The sequence below is a fragment of the Cnephaeus nilssonii genome (assembly GCF_951640355.1).
Source record: "Cnephaeus nilssonii genome assembly, chromosome: 21".
NCBI classification, from domain to species: domain Eukaryota; kingdom Metazoa; phylum Chordata; class Mammalia; order Chiroptera; family Vespertilionidae; genus Cnephaeus; species Cnephaeus nilssonii.
The window spans coordinates 43,619,924-43,635,986 of NC_137092.1; the positions used below are offsets into that span (position 1 = coordinate 43,619,924).

General features: G+C 52.2%; 1 protein-coding gene across 1 annotated transcript in view; it reads left to right on the forward strand.

Annotated features, from left to right (window-relative positions):
* LOC307092835 (low affinity immunoglobulin gamma Fc region receptor III-B-like) overlaps positions 1-14,494 on the forward strand; it is a 15,263-nt gene extending 769 nt beyond the window's left edge. Inside the window, exons 2-6 of the mRNA XM_079760331.1 lie at positions 8,895-8,968; positions 9,585-9,602; positions 9,917-10,174; positions 12,736-12,990; positions 14,290-14,494. Coding sequence (XP_079616457.1) covers positions 8,929-8,968; positions 9,585-9,602; positions 9,917-10,174; positions 12,736-12,990; positions 14,290-14,474 — 756 coding nt within the window. The 5' untranslated portion in view covers positions 8,895-8,928 and the 3' untranslated portion in view covers positions 14,475-14,494. The remainder of the gene's footprint in view (positions 1-8,894; positions 8,969-9,584; positions 9,603-9,916; positions 10,175-12,735; positions 12,991-14,289) is intronic.
* Positions 14,495-16,063: the final 1,569 nt, after the last annotated feature.

Consider the following 16,063-nt stretch of genomic DNA (forward strand, 5'->3'; position numbering starts at 1 on the left):
GGTTACTACATTTTGCTATTAAAATGAACAAGTAGAATATTTACTTAAAACGTTCGGTGTGGATTTGATCACAGGTTCCCGTGGTCTGTGAAAAGACTTAAATTTCTTGCCCGGCTCTATGTGGCTCGGGGTTTAGTGTTGACCTATGAACCCGGAGGTCACGGTTCAATTCCAGTTCTTGCAGGCTCCATCCCGAGTGTGGGGCGTGAGGAAGGCAGCCAATCAATGACTCTCTCATCATTGTTGTTTCTACCTCTCTCTCCCTCTCCCTTCCTCTCTGAAATCAGTGAAAATACGTTTTTTTAGAAGAGAGAGATGAGACCTGTCTCCAGCCCCGGCAGCGGGCGGGCCGCCATGACTGGCAGTGCCGTGGTCAGTGGCCTGTGGACAAGCCCAAGGCTGTCCCGTCAAACAAAATAAAATCTCCCCAGGAGCTCCCCGCGCCCCGGCTCTGACGGCCGCAGCGGTTTCAGAATCTGACAAGTTAGGAAGAAAAGGGATTGACTGGGTGGGAACTGGAGGCAGGCCAGCCGGCCCCACTGCTGCGACCACTGAGACCGCCATCCCAGCGGAGACACACGGCCAAGCGGGGTCATGTGGCTGCTCTTTGGCCACGGTAACAGAGCACCACATTGAGGGAGCTGAGACCACAGACCTTTGTTTTCCCACAGCTCGGGGGGGGGGGGGGGGGGGGGGGGGGGGCGTGAGGTGCAGCTGTTGTCAGGGCTGGTTTCCCCTGAGGCCTCCCTCCTTGCGTAGAGACTGTTGTCTTGTCCGTGTCCTCACACGTTGGCCCTGGGCATGCCTGTCCTAATGTCTCCCAATGGACACCAGTCTTATCGGATGAGGGTCCACTTTAATGTCCTCGTTTTAACTTATTTACCCCTTGAAACAGCCACCTTCAAATACAGGCACACTCTGAGGTCCTGAGTGAGGACTTCAACGTGTAACTCGGGAAAACACAGGTGAGCCCCATCACTCCAGCTCGAGGTGGGGACGGGCATGCGGCCCCTCGGGTTTCTGCAGTAAAAGCAGGCACCGCTCTCCATTGTTAACGAAAAAACCATTGAAACCTGTAAAGAATTTTAGTGAGTTTATTTGAGCCAAACTGTCGACATATGCCGGGAAGCAGAACCTCAATGAATTGAGATTATGCTCCGAAGAATGGTGGGTTACATCTGTATTTATACATTGCCATCAAAGGAGGGACATAGGTGGGCTACATGAAATTCATTGGATAAAGTCAAACGGTGGGAAACCCCTGGGATTGGACAAAAAGTAAAATGATGGACACATGCTTAGGTGGGTACAGGAACAATTAACAGGATAATGAAGGAATTTGAGGCATCTGTCCTGGCGCCTACCACATTTGGTTGTGCCCCAGGGGCTCCAGCAAAAGAAGGAAGTTACAAGTTACCCAGACATCTCACAGATATGTTATCTTAGAGGCAAAAAGGCAAATGGGCTCAGTAAAGAAGATCCAAGTTGATCTTTGTCAGGGAAGATAGCAGCCTAGGAATGACTGCCCACTATAACCTGTTTGTAGTTAAATATTTAATTTTCAAACCATCCTTTGTGGTTATTCCAGGTCTCTGAGTTTGCAAGACCGCCACGCAGGCCTCCCCTGAGCTTGTCAGGTTAGCATGTGGCTCCTTTCGTCCACACATTCCCCTTTTGGTCATAAATCAATCCAAAGGATGCATTGATGACCAACCTTTTGGTTGGATAATGGAGTCCCACGGTGCTAGGAAGGCTCATTCCTAGGATGTCTCAGTGTCAGCATGTCTTGCTGAACAGGTGGACCACTGGGGATGGGGCAAGACCATAACCATAGATGGCATTTAAGGTCGAATTATATATTTTAAAAAGGCAGGTAAATGGGAGGCAGTCAAATCCTATATGTCCTTGTTAAAAAGTATTCTGGATCATTTCTAATTTTGAGCCACCATGATCCGAGTCTTTTTGCTGTTTGTCTTACGTTTTGCTTTTCTGCATCTAATATAACATTTACATATCAAGAACAAAAGTAACAATAGTAAACCAATAACACTGATTAGGAACAGAAAATGTCTAATACTAGACAAGGAAAATTCTAAGGGGAACAAGCATCACAGCTAACCAAAAAACCCTTTACATGTATTATCATAATCTTTTATTAAGCTAATTATGCTTTCCTCCTTCATCCACTGTCATTTGTACCTTATGATATGTTTGGCCAAATGAATTAAGACTCTACTATTTCATTATCTAGAAGCTCTAATTTTCTTCTGGCCAATTAGTTCCCATAAAAATGGCTTCATGGGGAGGAGTTCAATTTCCCAATACATTGGTTTTTCAGTATCAATATTATCACAGATTTTATGAACACCAGGCAAAGTCATTCTGACTATAATTTCAGTATTACACCATATTCTAGTATTATTTAATGTAAACTTGGTGATATTACAGTAAAGATTGCTTTTAACCCTTCCCAGCAAAAACGCCCCTTTCCTATATACTATATTATTTGTTGGGGTAGATACAATAAGCCAGGACTGGGTGAATTCAGTATTCCATATGGATTGAGGGCATAACCATTCACTTTTCCAATTTTCAGACAGTGAGATGGGTTCACATTGTTTATTATTTTTAAATATGGCCCATCTACTTCCCATTGGAAGTATTCTAGTATTATTGAGGATGGTCCCTATGCCGGCCAGTTGAACTACTGGGAATTTAAGCCTAGGATTTAACTCGCACCTGGGCTTTTAAAAACACAATATTGTAGATCACATTTCCCATTTAAAATTTTCCAAATGCCTGGGGAACCATATGAGTCCCATAAGTGTCTGGCCTGGGCTTCTGCAGCCATTATAGTTGGCCATTGTTTCATAGCCACTTCAGATTCCTTGCATTAGCATAGACAACAGGCCCGGTTGAATTAGGGCACAAGCATGTTCCCATTGTTGGGTTTGGACATGAGTTTAGTCTGTCGAGCCTGTTCTATCCATTAAACCAAGGCTTTATTATCTTTCCATGCTGCTTCCCACTGTTTTTCCTTCTTCCAGAAACAGCATTCCCTCTATGTGACCTATTTGAGATAAAAATCTTTTTCTAATGAATGACATTCTTCATTAGCTACATACAACTTCAGCTTGCCCCGGATACCAAGGCCAGCCCCTACTGCTCCAAGTATTCCCCTTTTGCTTCTTTTAGGGGGACCAATGTTGTTGGATCCACCAGGAATGTTGTTGCCATTGGGTAGCTATGGCTTGGGAGCAGTTAGGGTATACTGAGTGGAGCCCAAAAATGTTGAGTTTCCCATGCCATAGTTAAATGGGTAGAGGTGACCCCCAAATGAGCTAGAGTTTGAGTATTCATAGGGCTTCCCATAAGCGTCCAGGACGCAAGGATGGTGGGGTAGTTACAGACATATCTACCCACCAAGTAATGCCAATAATTTCTGAAATAGGGACCCATTGATTTCTTTCTTGCTTCACAGACATCCAGCCACAAGAGCATGGCTGGTGAGTCCGAGGACATGGTATGCTATGACAGATAGGACAGGCTGCTGCAAGCCTTTGGCCATCATATCCAGGTGTTTTTCTTAGCTATTCATCACCCATCTCTATAGCCATACAATATTCATCCAGATTACATCCATATACAATTCTACCAGTGGAATTATCAGGGAAATATTCTTGGAGGTATTTGCCTAAGGTGGGTCCTTTATAATAGATAGAGCCAGAAAACAACAACAACAACAACCAAAGCTTATATTGATAGGAGAAGACCAATGTGTGGCTAACAAGGCATTAATTTCACTATCATACCTGATAACCAGAACATCATTGTATAGTAGGTAGGAAAGGTTAGCAGGTATCTAAGTTAAATTTTTCATATCTAATAAAGAAAGAGGTCTGGGGAGGTAGACATTGTTTCCACTAGGGAACCATAAGGATAATAATAATATGAAAATCATTTTATGTACATTCAATCAATATCAGTATCAATCAGATGATATAAAAACAAGCTATCAGTTTGTGAGTATACAGGCCTTGTTGACGTCATCTTGGGATAGCTGTCTGCCTCCGTGGTCAGCGACTTCTCGTCCTTGAAAAGTCTGTGGTCTCCGCTGCAGACGGAGATGGTGTCAGAGATGGGAGTAGATGTCCATTCACAGTCAGATGCCTTTTTTAAATGAGAAATGTGAATCCATGAGCTAACTCCTTTAAGCTTAGCTGCACATGGGTTAGTTAGTAATACCTGGTAAGGTCCCCTCCAATGAGGTTGGAGAGTTTTTTATTTGGTGTCTTTTCCAAGACAGCAAATCTCCTGGTTGTAAGCCATGATCTTTGAACGCTTCGTCTCCCGGGAGCGCACTGTGAAATGAATCTGTTACCAATTTGTTAGTTCCTATAATGCAGAATGTCTGCTCTTTACTTTTCCCTATATTCAGGAAACAAGAGATTTAAGAGTCAACAATATTTTAAATAGAATCATAAGAATAATTATCTTCAATTCATTTAGTCCCATAGTTGTTTTTGTTTATTTATTCCTTGAAGTTCTATAAATCTTCATCCAGTTCAAAATATGACCTGCTTAGAAGCCTGCAAGTTAGAGTAAATCTGAGTCCTTTTCATGGATTTTTCTAGACATATATACCTACAAATGCATCAGAATAAAGCTGTCCACAAATGACAAAAATTTAAAAGTGGCATGGTTATAGATTTGATAAAAACTTTGCTTTTCTATAAAATATAACATTCCAAGACAACAACTTCTTGGTAAGTAATAATCCCTGTAAAATGACATAGAGAATAATATAAAATTTGTATACCTTTAGATTCAATTATAATTTCAACATATAAAGAATAATATGTAAGAGTTTAAAATGAGGCACATGGCTTATTGCAAGCAGTGTATTGAGCATTGAAAATAATACATAAACTCCCAATATGTGAAACGCAAATACCCAGAGTATCACTGGCAGATGCCCCCACAGGGAATCATGACTCTTGGCTTGCCAGTGTCCCTGACTGGACACATGCTACCCTCCTAAAGTTTCCTGTTTGAACTTAGCTCTGAGAATCTCTGCAAGTTTCTTTCTGAAGCAGAGTGCCTTAACAACGCACGTGACCTCTCCTTGCTCTTGATTGGAGCTCAGGCACACGGTCTTTCCCGATTGGCTAATTCAAAGGGAGGGGTTGGCCCTTGCTCTTTCAAGGGGAGAAGCAAACCATGCGGCCAACATGGCGGCTGCCAAGTCACAGTCCAAAATGGAGGCTGTCTAAACTATTCTTTGACAGAGAAGATGATTTGTTTATTCTCACAACAAATAAGGAAAGAGCAAACCAAATCCCTAAAAGATAGACAGCCACAATTATATTTTCAGACAGACAGACAGAAATCTCACTAGCTGTTTCTGGAGGCTGAACCCTGAGAGGGAGAGCAAGAAGAGCCCCCAAGATTAATAAGAATTCTTGGCAGCTGCTGGGACGTTCTTGCAATCTCTCTCACGCCTTCAACCCCACCACACACAACTAGGCTTCCCCAAAGCGGAAGTTGCCTCTTCTTTCAACAAATTAAACAACAACAAAGAGACACAAAAACATCAACACTCTTATACAGGCGCGCAGAAAACACACTAAGAATTTACACCAGAGAATGTCTAGCATTAAAATTACCAAAGCAGTGTCTTTTGTCCCCGGTTCGGGAACTGCCTCTCTCTAGAATTTCAGTACATTCCCAAAGGACTATTCAAAAATGGCTGTAGACATTTGTTAACTTCAGAATAGTTCTGAAACAGTCTCTGAAAATCTTTTTTATTAATTTCCATCTTATTGGAAGAAAATTTTTTCTTAGAAGCTTCTAGTTTCCAAATCAAGATACGCTTCCCATATACTCATTCACTTTAATTTCAGAGCCGGCATTTTTTTTTTTCTGCATGCAAAATATTAACATAGGTACCCCAAACAAACTGCATTTTTTTTCTTTCTTTTTTCTGGCCATTCCTCAGTTAATATTTTCTAGTTAAATTTTCTCATTTCTGTTAAGTACTTGCAAGTAAAGGCTTCTTATCAGGAGTGTTAAATGAGGGCTGGGGTCTTGGGAGCTTCTAGCCTTGGAGGCACAATTTCCCATGTTAAATTTTTTTATTTTTGGATATCTGTAGTCTGAGCAAACTTTAGATATGTTATGTAGTAGGTCAAATGTGGCCTCAGTTTCTCTCCCGGCTGTCTAAAACCACAAAAAGTTTTGGGGCCGGGCAGACCAAGTCTTTATGGTGGCCCCCTAGAAAAGCCATTTAGCAGTTGTGTCGGAACTTCCAGATGGGGCTCCTGCATTTCTGACACTTCCACAAAATTCTTAGTCATCTAAGAACACCTCAGAATCGGACTATTCTTCAAAAATAAAGAAAATGTTGCCCCTTTATCTTCGGAGCTGAATGAGTTCAGCTCATTTATACGGCGAAGGTTATTTTTGCTCAGACTCTCAGCAATTCCAATTGAAAAGCCAAAATCAAAACCAGCCACCCATTTTTTTTTCTCCAGTCCCGCCTTAGCCTGGGTTCTGCCAACCCTTAACCTGGGGTTCTGTCAACCCTGGTTCCACCTCGAGGATTTTAAAACAGCTCAAATAAAGTCAGACCCTCTACCAAAGCGAGGGAAGGTCCTGGATCCAAGAGACGACTCACCCACGTTCACCCAATGGGCGGAGAACCGGTGGGCTCAAGGGGCCCTTTGCTGGATCCTAGCTCCAAGTCCAAGTCCATAGGATGATCCTGGGTGAGTTTTCTTTGGAATCCTGCCACGACTACGCCAAGTAATGTTAACGAAAAAACCATTGAAACCTGTAAAGAATTTTAGTGAGTTTATTTGAGCCAAACTGTCGACATATGCCGGGAAGCAGAACCTCAACGAATTGAGATTATGCTCCGAAGAATGGTGGGTTACATCTGTATTTATACATTGCCATCAAAGGAGGGACATAGGTGGGCTACATGAAATTCATTGGATAAAGTCAAACGGTGGGAAACCCCTGGGATTGGACAAAAAGTAAAATGATGGACACATGCTTAGGTGGGTACAGGAACAATTAACAGGATAATGAAGGAATTTGAGGCATCTGTCCTGGCGCCTACCACATTTGGTTGTGCCCCAGGGGCTCCAGCAAAAGAAGGAAGTTACAAGTTACCCAGACATCTCACAGATGTGTTATCTTAGAGGCAAAAAGGCAAATGGGCTCAGTAAAGAAGATCCAAGTTGATCTTTGTCAGGGAAGATAGCAGCCTAGGAATGACTGCCCACTATAACCTGTTTGTAGTTAAATATTTAATTTTCAAACCATCCTTTGTGGTTATTCCAGGTCTCTGAGTTTGCAAGACCGCCACGCAGGCCTCCCCTGAGCTTGTCAGGTTAGCATGTGGCTCCTTTCGTCCACACCATTAAGACTTCCCAAGGTCGGCTCCCCCCGGGAGAGTGAGGTGCTGGTAAGAAGGGGCTCCGGGTAACAGAGATGCTTACAAGGACCAGAGTTCACTGAACACTCTTGTTTCTACTCGGTCTTCAACCAGCACTCCTCAGGCCTCTGTCGCCCAGCCCGGCCCCTGAGATTGATCAGCAAACATCCTAAGCGCCTCCCCAGGGCCACGCTGGGCTCTGCTCAGCCTTTTGCACTGTGACTTCCCCCTCCCTGAAGAGGAGCCTCTGGCTCCCCGTTTGTTTTCCTCGCAGCCCGCCTCCCGATCTGCTCTGTCAGCAACTCCCGGCTGGTGCACGCTTCCAGGGCCCAGTTTCTGTCACGGCGTCCCTGTCCTCCCCTGCTTCCCCTTTTCCGATCCTCTCCGGTCAGATTCGTGGTTACCCTGACCTAGAGCCTCTGGCGGGCCTCACAGGGAGCTCCTTGAATTACAGGGAAAAGGGGTACATTTTCATTTGTTCTTAGGAGAGGACGAAAGCTTTATCAAAAGTTTAAAACATCCACTTGTCTCCTAAACTTGTCCTTTGTCCAGACCTGTCCTCTGCGTTTCCGGGGCCACGTGTCCCCTGCCTGCCTGACATCTCGCCTGAAATCACCACAACCACCTGCACCCCACACTCTCCGCCCCCAGCCTGCTCCTCCTCCCCGTCTCCAAGTCCATGAAGTGGACACCATCCTCCTGATCACCCACATCCAAGCTGAGCATCGCCCAGACCCCTCCGCCACCCCTCCTGGCCCATTGCTCACCCACATCCTGCCCACTCTACCTGCTTCCACGTCTCCAGTGCAGGCCCACTGCCCTGACAGACAACCCCTAACTCTCGCCTCGGCTGTTGAAACAACCCCATGCCTGTTTCGTTCCCATGGCCAGGGTTTCTTTTCACAGACCATGGGAACCTGTGCTCAAATTCACATGAAAGTTAGGAGCCCCTGTGGGTCACGACCCCAGGACATGGGCATTTTAAATTTGAAAGAAAATGTCGATGGAGTTATTATGGGGTGAGGGACATTTGTAGGTCTGAAAACTGAAATGCCTGCTCTCTGTACATAGGCAGCGGACAGGAGGGAGAAGGTCTGAGATGGAGATAGAGACCCTCAGGGACACCCTCCCTCGTCCCAGTCTTGTCCCCAGGGTCCAGCTATCCCCTTCTTGGCACTGGGTGGCCCCAGCCCCGCTGGGTGGGGCAAATGCCCTGAGATTCCTGAGGATGCCCCAGGGACTGTCACCTGGTCTCAGCACAGACCTACGTGGGGCAAAGGGACACGCCCACCTCCGCTTCTCCCCCAGGCTCTGCCCCCAGCCCCACCCTGGGCTCCCTTGTCCAAGTTTCAATCAGGAGTCAGTAATGCTCCCAGAAAAAGGAACCTGCTGAGTAGTGGGGTGCGGGGGGGGGGGGGGGGGGGGGGGCTGCTGACTTCCTCTCTCAAGCCAGCTCCTCCGGGCACTCGCTCACACTCACGGCCGGCATGTGGCAGCTGCTCCTGCCCGCGGTCCTGCTGCTCCTGGGTAAGTCGGCTTGCCGCTGAGGGAGACACTCAGGACGCCTGGGATCAGGCCCCGGATGGGACCCTTCTCACGTCGACAGGCAGCCAGGCCTAGACTTAGCTCGTAGGACAACCCGCTGGGAGGCTAGAGACAGGGAGGCGCGCTCTGAGCTGGGCCCTGTCAGGAGGTGAAGGGGACTGCGACGCCTCCGTCCCCGTTTCCCTATGGGCACGTGGAAGAGTCTGGACCAGACAGACGGTCCCTAAGGTCTGTCTCTCCCATGGGACACCCTAGGCTTCCTCTCGAAGACTTTGATCTCTGTTCTGTCCAGGGGACTTGGGTTGAGGTTGTTTCCAGGCTTTCGTTCAGGGAAATCCAATCCGTATCATTAGTTAGGGCGTTGGAACGGGGACCGAGGAGTGACGGGATGCTTTTGAAAACAGGGATTTGGGTGGGCCATGGGGGCAGGGCAGGAGTCACAGACATCGGAGACCAGAGGGTGGGCAGCGGGACAGCTGGCCACTGTCTGTATCCTGGTTGAGGGCCCAGGGGCAAGGCAGGCAGGGGCGCCGAAGCTCAGCCCCTGCAGCCCCACTCCCTGCTGTGCTCAGTTTTTGTTTCACTCTTTTCTCTGCAGCGTCAGCCGGCCGAGCTGGTGAGTCCGCTTCCAGGTGTCAGACTGACCCAGTGAGGCCCTGAGGACGCAGTAGCCACGGGCTGCGGCCACGCCGGGTGGAGGGCCAGCGGGGACAATTGCCCCAATCGGTGGGCCTTGGCCCTCCGCTCCGTTACCCAGTTTTCCTCAACACAGAGAGGCCGGCGGTGGGGCCCGTGCCTCCGGCCAAGATGCTCTGAGGCTGAGTCCCCGGCCGCGGGGGAGCTGCCAACTGTGGTTTGGCAGGGCTGGTCCGGGGATGCAGGGCGGGGACCCCCCTCCGCTGCCTCACCCACATTCTCCTGTCTCCTCAGAAGGTCTCCAGAAGGCTGTGGTGTCCCTGCATCCGGAATGGGATAGGCTGCTCGAGAGGGACAATGTGACTCTGAGGTGCCAGGGGGCCCAGGCCGAGGGCAACAGTTCCACACGGTGGTGGCACAATGGCCACCTCCTGCCAAGCCGGAACTCCAACCACGTCATCGCCTCCGCCAGCGTGAACGACAGCGGGGAGTACACGTGCCAGACCGGCCTCTCCAACCTCAGCGACCCGGTGCAGCTGCAAGTCCGCGCTGGTGAGCGGGTGAGGGGGCCAGGGAGTCGCCAATAAAGGGTGACACAGGCCGGAGGGGCTGGGGCAGAGCCAGGTGATGCTGGAGGGGCGAGGACTTAGTGAGGGGATCCGTGAGCCCGTGAGGCGCATTAGCGGTGGGTCCTGCCCCTGGTGGGACCTCGCAAGTAGAGACACAGGTCTGCTGCCCGGGGCCGGGGGCCGCAGAGGACACAATAGCTTTACTGCAGGGGGTAACGGGTCTGGTCTCAGGACCTCCGCCTCCTTCTCACTCTCAGGCCCACAAAGCCCTAAGCTGCCCCACACCACCCCTATGGCCGAGCGTCAGACAGAGGGCCCGGCAGAGCAATAGAAAAGTCAAGTCTAAGAGTTCTCAGTTTGTCTAGAGACGGGCTTCAGAAGGCCAGCCAGTGAGGACTGTGTTAAACTGCGACCCGGCCACTAACCTCCCCAGGGGGGTCCCTTGGGGACCCATCTCACTCCTCTCCTCCGAGGGCTTCCCTCTGCTTCACTTCCCTCTGGGGGACCCCTCGGCTCAGCCCCGCAGCCCCGCAGCCCCTCAGCCCCACAGCCCGCAGCCCCATGACTGCAGCCCCGCAGCCCGCAGCCCCGCAGCCCGCAGCCCCTCAGCCCCGCAGCCCGCAGCCCCTCAGCCCCGCAGCCCCGCAGCCCCGCAGCCCCATGACTGCAGCCCCGCAGCACGCAGCCCCTCAGCCCCGCAGCCCCACAGCCCCATGACTGCAGCCCCGCAGCCCGCAGCCCCTCAGCCCCGCAGCCCCTCAGCCCCGCAGCCCCGCAGCCTCATGACTGCAGCCCCGCAGCCCGCAGCCCCTCAGCCCCGCAGCCCCGCAGCCCCATGACTGCAGCCCCGCAGCCCGCAGCCCCATGACTGCAGCCCCGCAGCCCGCAGCCCCTCAGCCCCGCAGCCCGCAGCCCCGCAGCCCGCAGCCCCGCAGCCCCGCAGCCCCATGACTGCAGCCCCGCAGCCCGCAGCCCCTCAGCCCCGCAGCCCGCAGCCCCGCAGCCCGCAGCCCCTCAGCCCCGCAGCCCCTCAGCCCCGCAGCCCCGCAGCCTCATGACTGCAGCCCCGCAGCCCGCAGCCCCATGACTGCAGCCCCGCAGCCCGCAGCCCCTCAGCCCCGCAGCCCGCAGCCCCGCAGCCCGCAGCCCCGCAGCCCCGCAGCCCCGCAGCCCCATGACTGCAGCCCCGCAGCCCCTCAGCCCCGCAGCCCCATGACTGCAGCCCCGCAGCCCCATGACTGCAACCCCGCAGCCCGCAGCCCGCAGCCCCATGACTGCAGCCCTGCAGCCCGCAGCCCCTCAGCCCCGCAGCCCCGCAGCCCCATGACTGCAGCCCCGCAGCCCCTCAGCCCCGCAGCCCCATGACTGCAGCCCCGCAGCCCCATGACTGCAACCCCGCAGCCCGCAGCCCGCAGCCCCATGACTGCAGCCCCGCAGCCCGCAGCCCGCAGCCCCATGACTGCAGCCCCGCAGCCCGCAGCCCGCAGCCCCATGACTGCAGCCCCTCAGCCCCGCAGCCCCACAGCCTGCAGCCCCTCAGCCCTGCAGCCCCGCAGCCCGCAGCCCCTCAGCCCCGCAGCCCCGCAGCCCCATGACTGCAGCCCCGCAGCCCGCAGCCCCGTGACTGCAGCACTCACCCCTCCACTGGGATATTTCTGAGTCTAAACTGCAGGTGCTTTGGGGTTAGGATCACGGTCCTGGTCATCGGGGTGTCCCCAGTTTGCACATCACGAGTACATACTTGATGTTTGTCAGATGAACACATGAGTCCAGGACAGGACAGACAGGAACAGTGTGTCTCCCAAAAGTCACCAGGCCGCATGCACATGCACATCATCTTACAGCCACCACGTCCTGTTACTAACGGTGCCTCTCTGCTCACACAGTGAGTGGGTCTAAGGGTGTGGCCTCTTCTGATAAGTGATATTTATTGGTGAATGATGACCGTTACCTTCTGTTTGGCAGATATTCCAGGTAGAGAATTTTTATGTTCTGCCAATTTTGTTTAGCACAAGGTCACCTAATTCTTTAAATTACAGTTCGTTCTATTGTTTTGTTCTGCTCTCAGAAGCCATTGGGTTTTCATAAATGTGTGGAAGAGAAAGGGAGACACGGTCTATCTGAAAACAAAGTGCACGGGCTTCCTCTGTTTTCCGGGGGTGCGTCCTTTCGCACTCTGTCTTTGTAACCTAACGTTGTCTCAGGAATATTTCTGTCATTCTAACTATATTTGTACTGATCTCAGAGAGAGGAGGGGAGAGGGAGAGACAGACACATCAATGATGAGAGAGAATCATCGCTCAGCTGCCTCCTGCACCCTCCCCCTTCCCGGCCTCTGACGGCGGTCTGGGCCAGCGGCTCTGTCACCGCCCCGGCAGCCCCTCCCCGCAGGGGCTCCCCCCCACACCCCCCCCACCCACACCCCTACCCCCCCACCCACACCCCTACCCCCCCCACCCCCAGCCTCGGTGCGGGTCGCCCTCGCCGTTGGACAGCGGCCGGGCGGGTGGCTCCTCCGGGCGCTGAGGCCGGCCTGTCTTGCAGCCTGGCTGCTGCTGCAGGCCCCGCGCTGGAGGCTGCGGGAGGGGGAGCCCCTGGTGCTGCGCTGCCACAGCTGGAAGAACGTCCCGGTGCGCAACGTGCAGTACTTCCAGGACGGCCGCGGCCGCCGCTTCTCCTACCGCAACGCGGCCTTCCGCGTGCCGCGGGCGTCGGGCGCGCACAGCGGCTCCTACTTCTGCCGGGGCCTCATCGGGAAGCTCAACGTGTCCTCCGAGGCGGTGGTCGTCCTGGTGGAAGGTGAGTGCAGGCCTGGCCCAGCCACCGAGTCCCTCTGAACCCCGGTTCTGTAACAGACAACTGACGGGTGTGGGCACCGTCCGTGGCTGGACGCTGTGCCGATGGCCACGCACCCCAACAGCGGATGAGTCCGCAGGAGGAGCTGGGGTGAGGGGGGGTCACCTGTCCTCGGTCACAGCAAAGGTCCAAGCCCGCTGATGCAGCCACGCCACCACGTGTGGGCTCGATCCCCAATCATGCAGGAGGCAGCAATCAATGATTCTCTCTCATCACTGATGTTTCTCTCTCTCTCTCCCTCTCCCTTCCTCACTGAGATTTTATATACTATAGCATAGGCCTGGTGCACAAAATTCGTGCACAGAGGGGGTGTGTCCCTCAGCCCAGCCTGCAACCTCTCCAATCTGGGACCCCTCCAGGGATGTCCTACTACCCTGTCACAATCCAGGACTGCTGGCTCCCAACTGCTGCCTGCCTGCCTTCTTGATTGCCCCTAACCACTTCTGCCTGCCAGTCTGATTATCCCCTAACCACTCCCCTGCCAGCCTGATTGATGCCTAACTGCTCCCCTGCAGGCCTGGTCACCCCTAACTGCCCTCCCCTGCAGGCCTGGTCACCCCTAACTGCCCTCCCCTGCAGGCCTGGATTCCCCCCCAACTGCTCTCCCCTGCAGGCTTGATCACCCCCAACTGCCCTCCCCTGCTGGCCATCTTGTGGTGGCCATCTTGTGTCCACATGGGGGCAGCCATCTTTGACCACATGGGGGCAGCCATCTTGTGTGTTGGAGTGGTCAATTTGCATATCACTCTTTTATTAGATAGGGTATATAATTTCTGTATTTTTAAATCCAGTATAATGTTTCCAGTCTGTAGACAGCAGCAAGGAATGAGTCTAAAGCTTGTCATCAGGGGCTCAGGGGTGAGAGCCCGCGCCCCCTCACTCCCTTTGGATTAGTTCCTGCCGATAAGGAGCAAATATCAATGGCTCGCTGTTTGTCAGATTTCCTTTAGCGACAACGAGCAATGTGGGGGAGAGCAATCAGTGTAATTTTGAGACACTGAAATTAAGAAATAATGTTCTCACACCAACTTAAACTTTGACAACGTTCAAAATCCACACCAAACCCAACATCCCAACGTGCTTGGCCCTCCCAGTGGCGGCCTCGCTCAGCCCAGCCAGGCAGACGCCAGTGGGAGGAGCAAAGGTACATGTCAGCATGGCCCTTCACTAATGACCTTGCTCTTGATTCCAAATTTCTGCCTTAACAACGGCCATTTCTCCGCCCCTCTGCCTCTCCCACAGCGCTGGCCATCTCCCGCATCTCCCCAGGGCGCCTCGTCCTGCTCTGCCTGCTGCCGGGACTCCTGTTTGCCGTGGACACGTGGCTGTATTGCTCCGTGCGGAGAGGCCTTCGAAGCTTATTGAGGAACAGGACAAATGACACCGTCACTTGGCGCAAGAGCCTCCAGGACAAGCAGGAGCAATAAAGCAGAACCGCTGACCTTCAAGCCTCAGAGGGAAGGCGGGGGGAGGGGAGGAGGCGGGGGGGACAGGAGTGGATGGGGAGAGGACTTGTGTGCATGCATATAAGCATAACCAATGGGCACAGTCGGTAGGGGTGAGGGCATGTGCTGGGGGGCAGGAGTGGATGGGGAGAGGTCATGGGGGGGGGGGAGAGACATATGAAATGCTTTCAACAATAAAGAATTTAAATTTTTTTAAAAAAAAGCAGAACCTCTGAGCCGCTCTGTGTTCACAGCTCCATCGTCCCCGACCCCCCTGGCAGGGGCAGGAACTCCACCCGTCAGCCTGGGCTGAGGGGCCTCCCCCCAACTCTGTTTTCTCTTGCTCTGTGATGGAAAGCAAGGGCCTGCGGTGTTTTTTTATATTATTGTCATTTTTAGTTCTCAATCTGTTTTTTTAATTTTATTTTTAATTACAGTTGACACAGAACGCCATACTGTTTCAGGTGTGCACACCACAGTGAGGTCGCAGAGCTGAACAGCACCTGGCAGGGCAGAGCAGAGCGCAGTCTCTCGGGTGGCAGCCTTGCTGTAGGGACCTGTTTTTAAGTGACTGGGCCAGTGGAGAAGAGCGTGGATGGCGAGTGCGGGCGGGCGGTGGTCCGCCTCCTGCTGCGGACGGGCGCCACCGGCTGCTCCGAAACTCCTCCCGACAACAGTGGGACTGCTGGGGTATAGGAGAAGCGGCAGGACGGGTGAGGGGGGCTGAGAAAGAACAGGAGGTACAGGACAGACTAGAGTGTCGGGGACACAAAAGACGTGGTCGGAAAGTTGTAGGGAGGACATTCTGAGAAAAGGGGAGTGTGTGGAAGGCCGCCTGCCCTGTTTATCGGAATTCCGACTTAGGGGAGTGCTGGAGGCTAAGACCAACAGTAGCTCGCATATTAATCGATATTCAGCAGGGCTGAGAATCAGCATAATATTGCCCTGCTGTTGGCCAAATGGCTCAAGGCAATTCCCTAACCTGATACTTCTTTTACTGTTTACCACACTTTACCTTTGATTTGCCTGTATGCATTCCTAAAGGGCAAATGTGTATTCAAGTGAATAATAAGCTGACAGGACCCAGTTTTCAGGGAGCTTCTCCACTAGAGGAAAGTTTTCCCCTGGCCCCATGCCTTCTAAATTCCTATTTCTTGTCGAGTGTTTTCATTTGTGAATGGCCCCTTCTTCAGATCCTGAACCCTCACTGCAAATGGATGTGGATTCACAGGGGAGACTTAGGGGTGTGTTGAAGGCAGCACCCCTGATTATTCCTTGACCTTTCCAAACAAGTCTGTGCACGTGCAGACCCCCGGGTGTTTACTGGAATCCTTATACTTAATCCCTGGATGTCCTTGCCTAGAAGACAATGTAAACACATGTGTCCTCCCAAGATCACTCACCCTACGGATTGCACCTAAAGATAAAAATTCCAACAAAGGCCTAACCAGGCAGGCCCCTTAGCCCTCTCTTGCACAGTCAGACTGTGGCTGAGTAATCTGTTCATCCGTCGTCAGGGGCCACCCCCGGGCTGCCTGTGCGGTGTCCAATCAGGAAGGCAGGGTTGAATC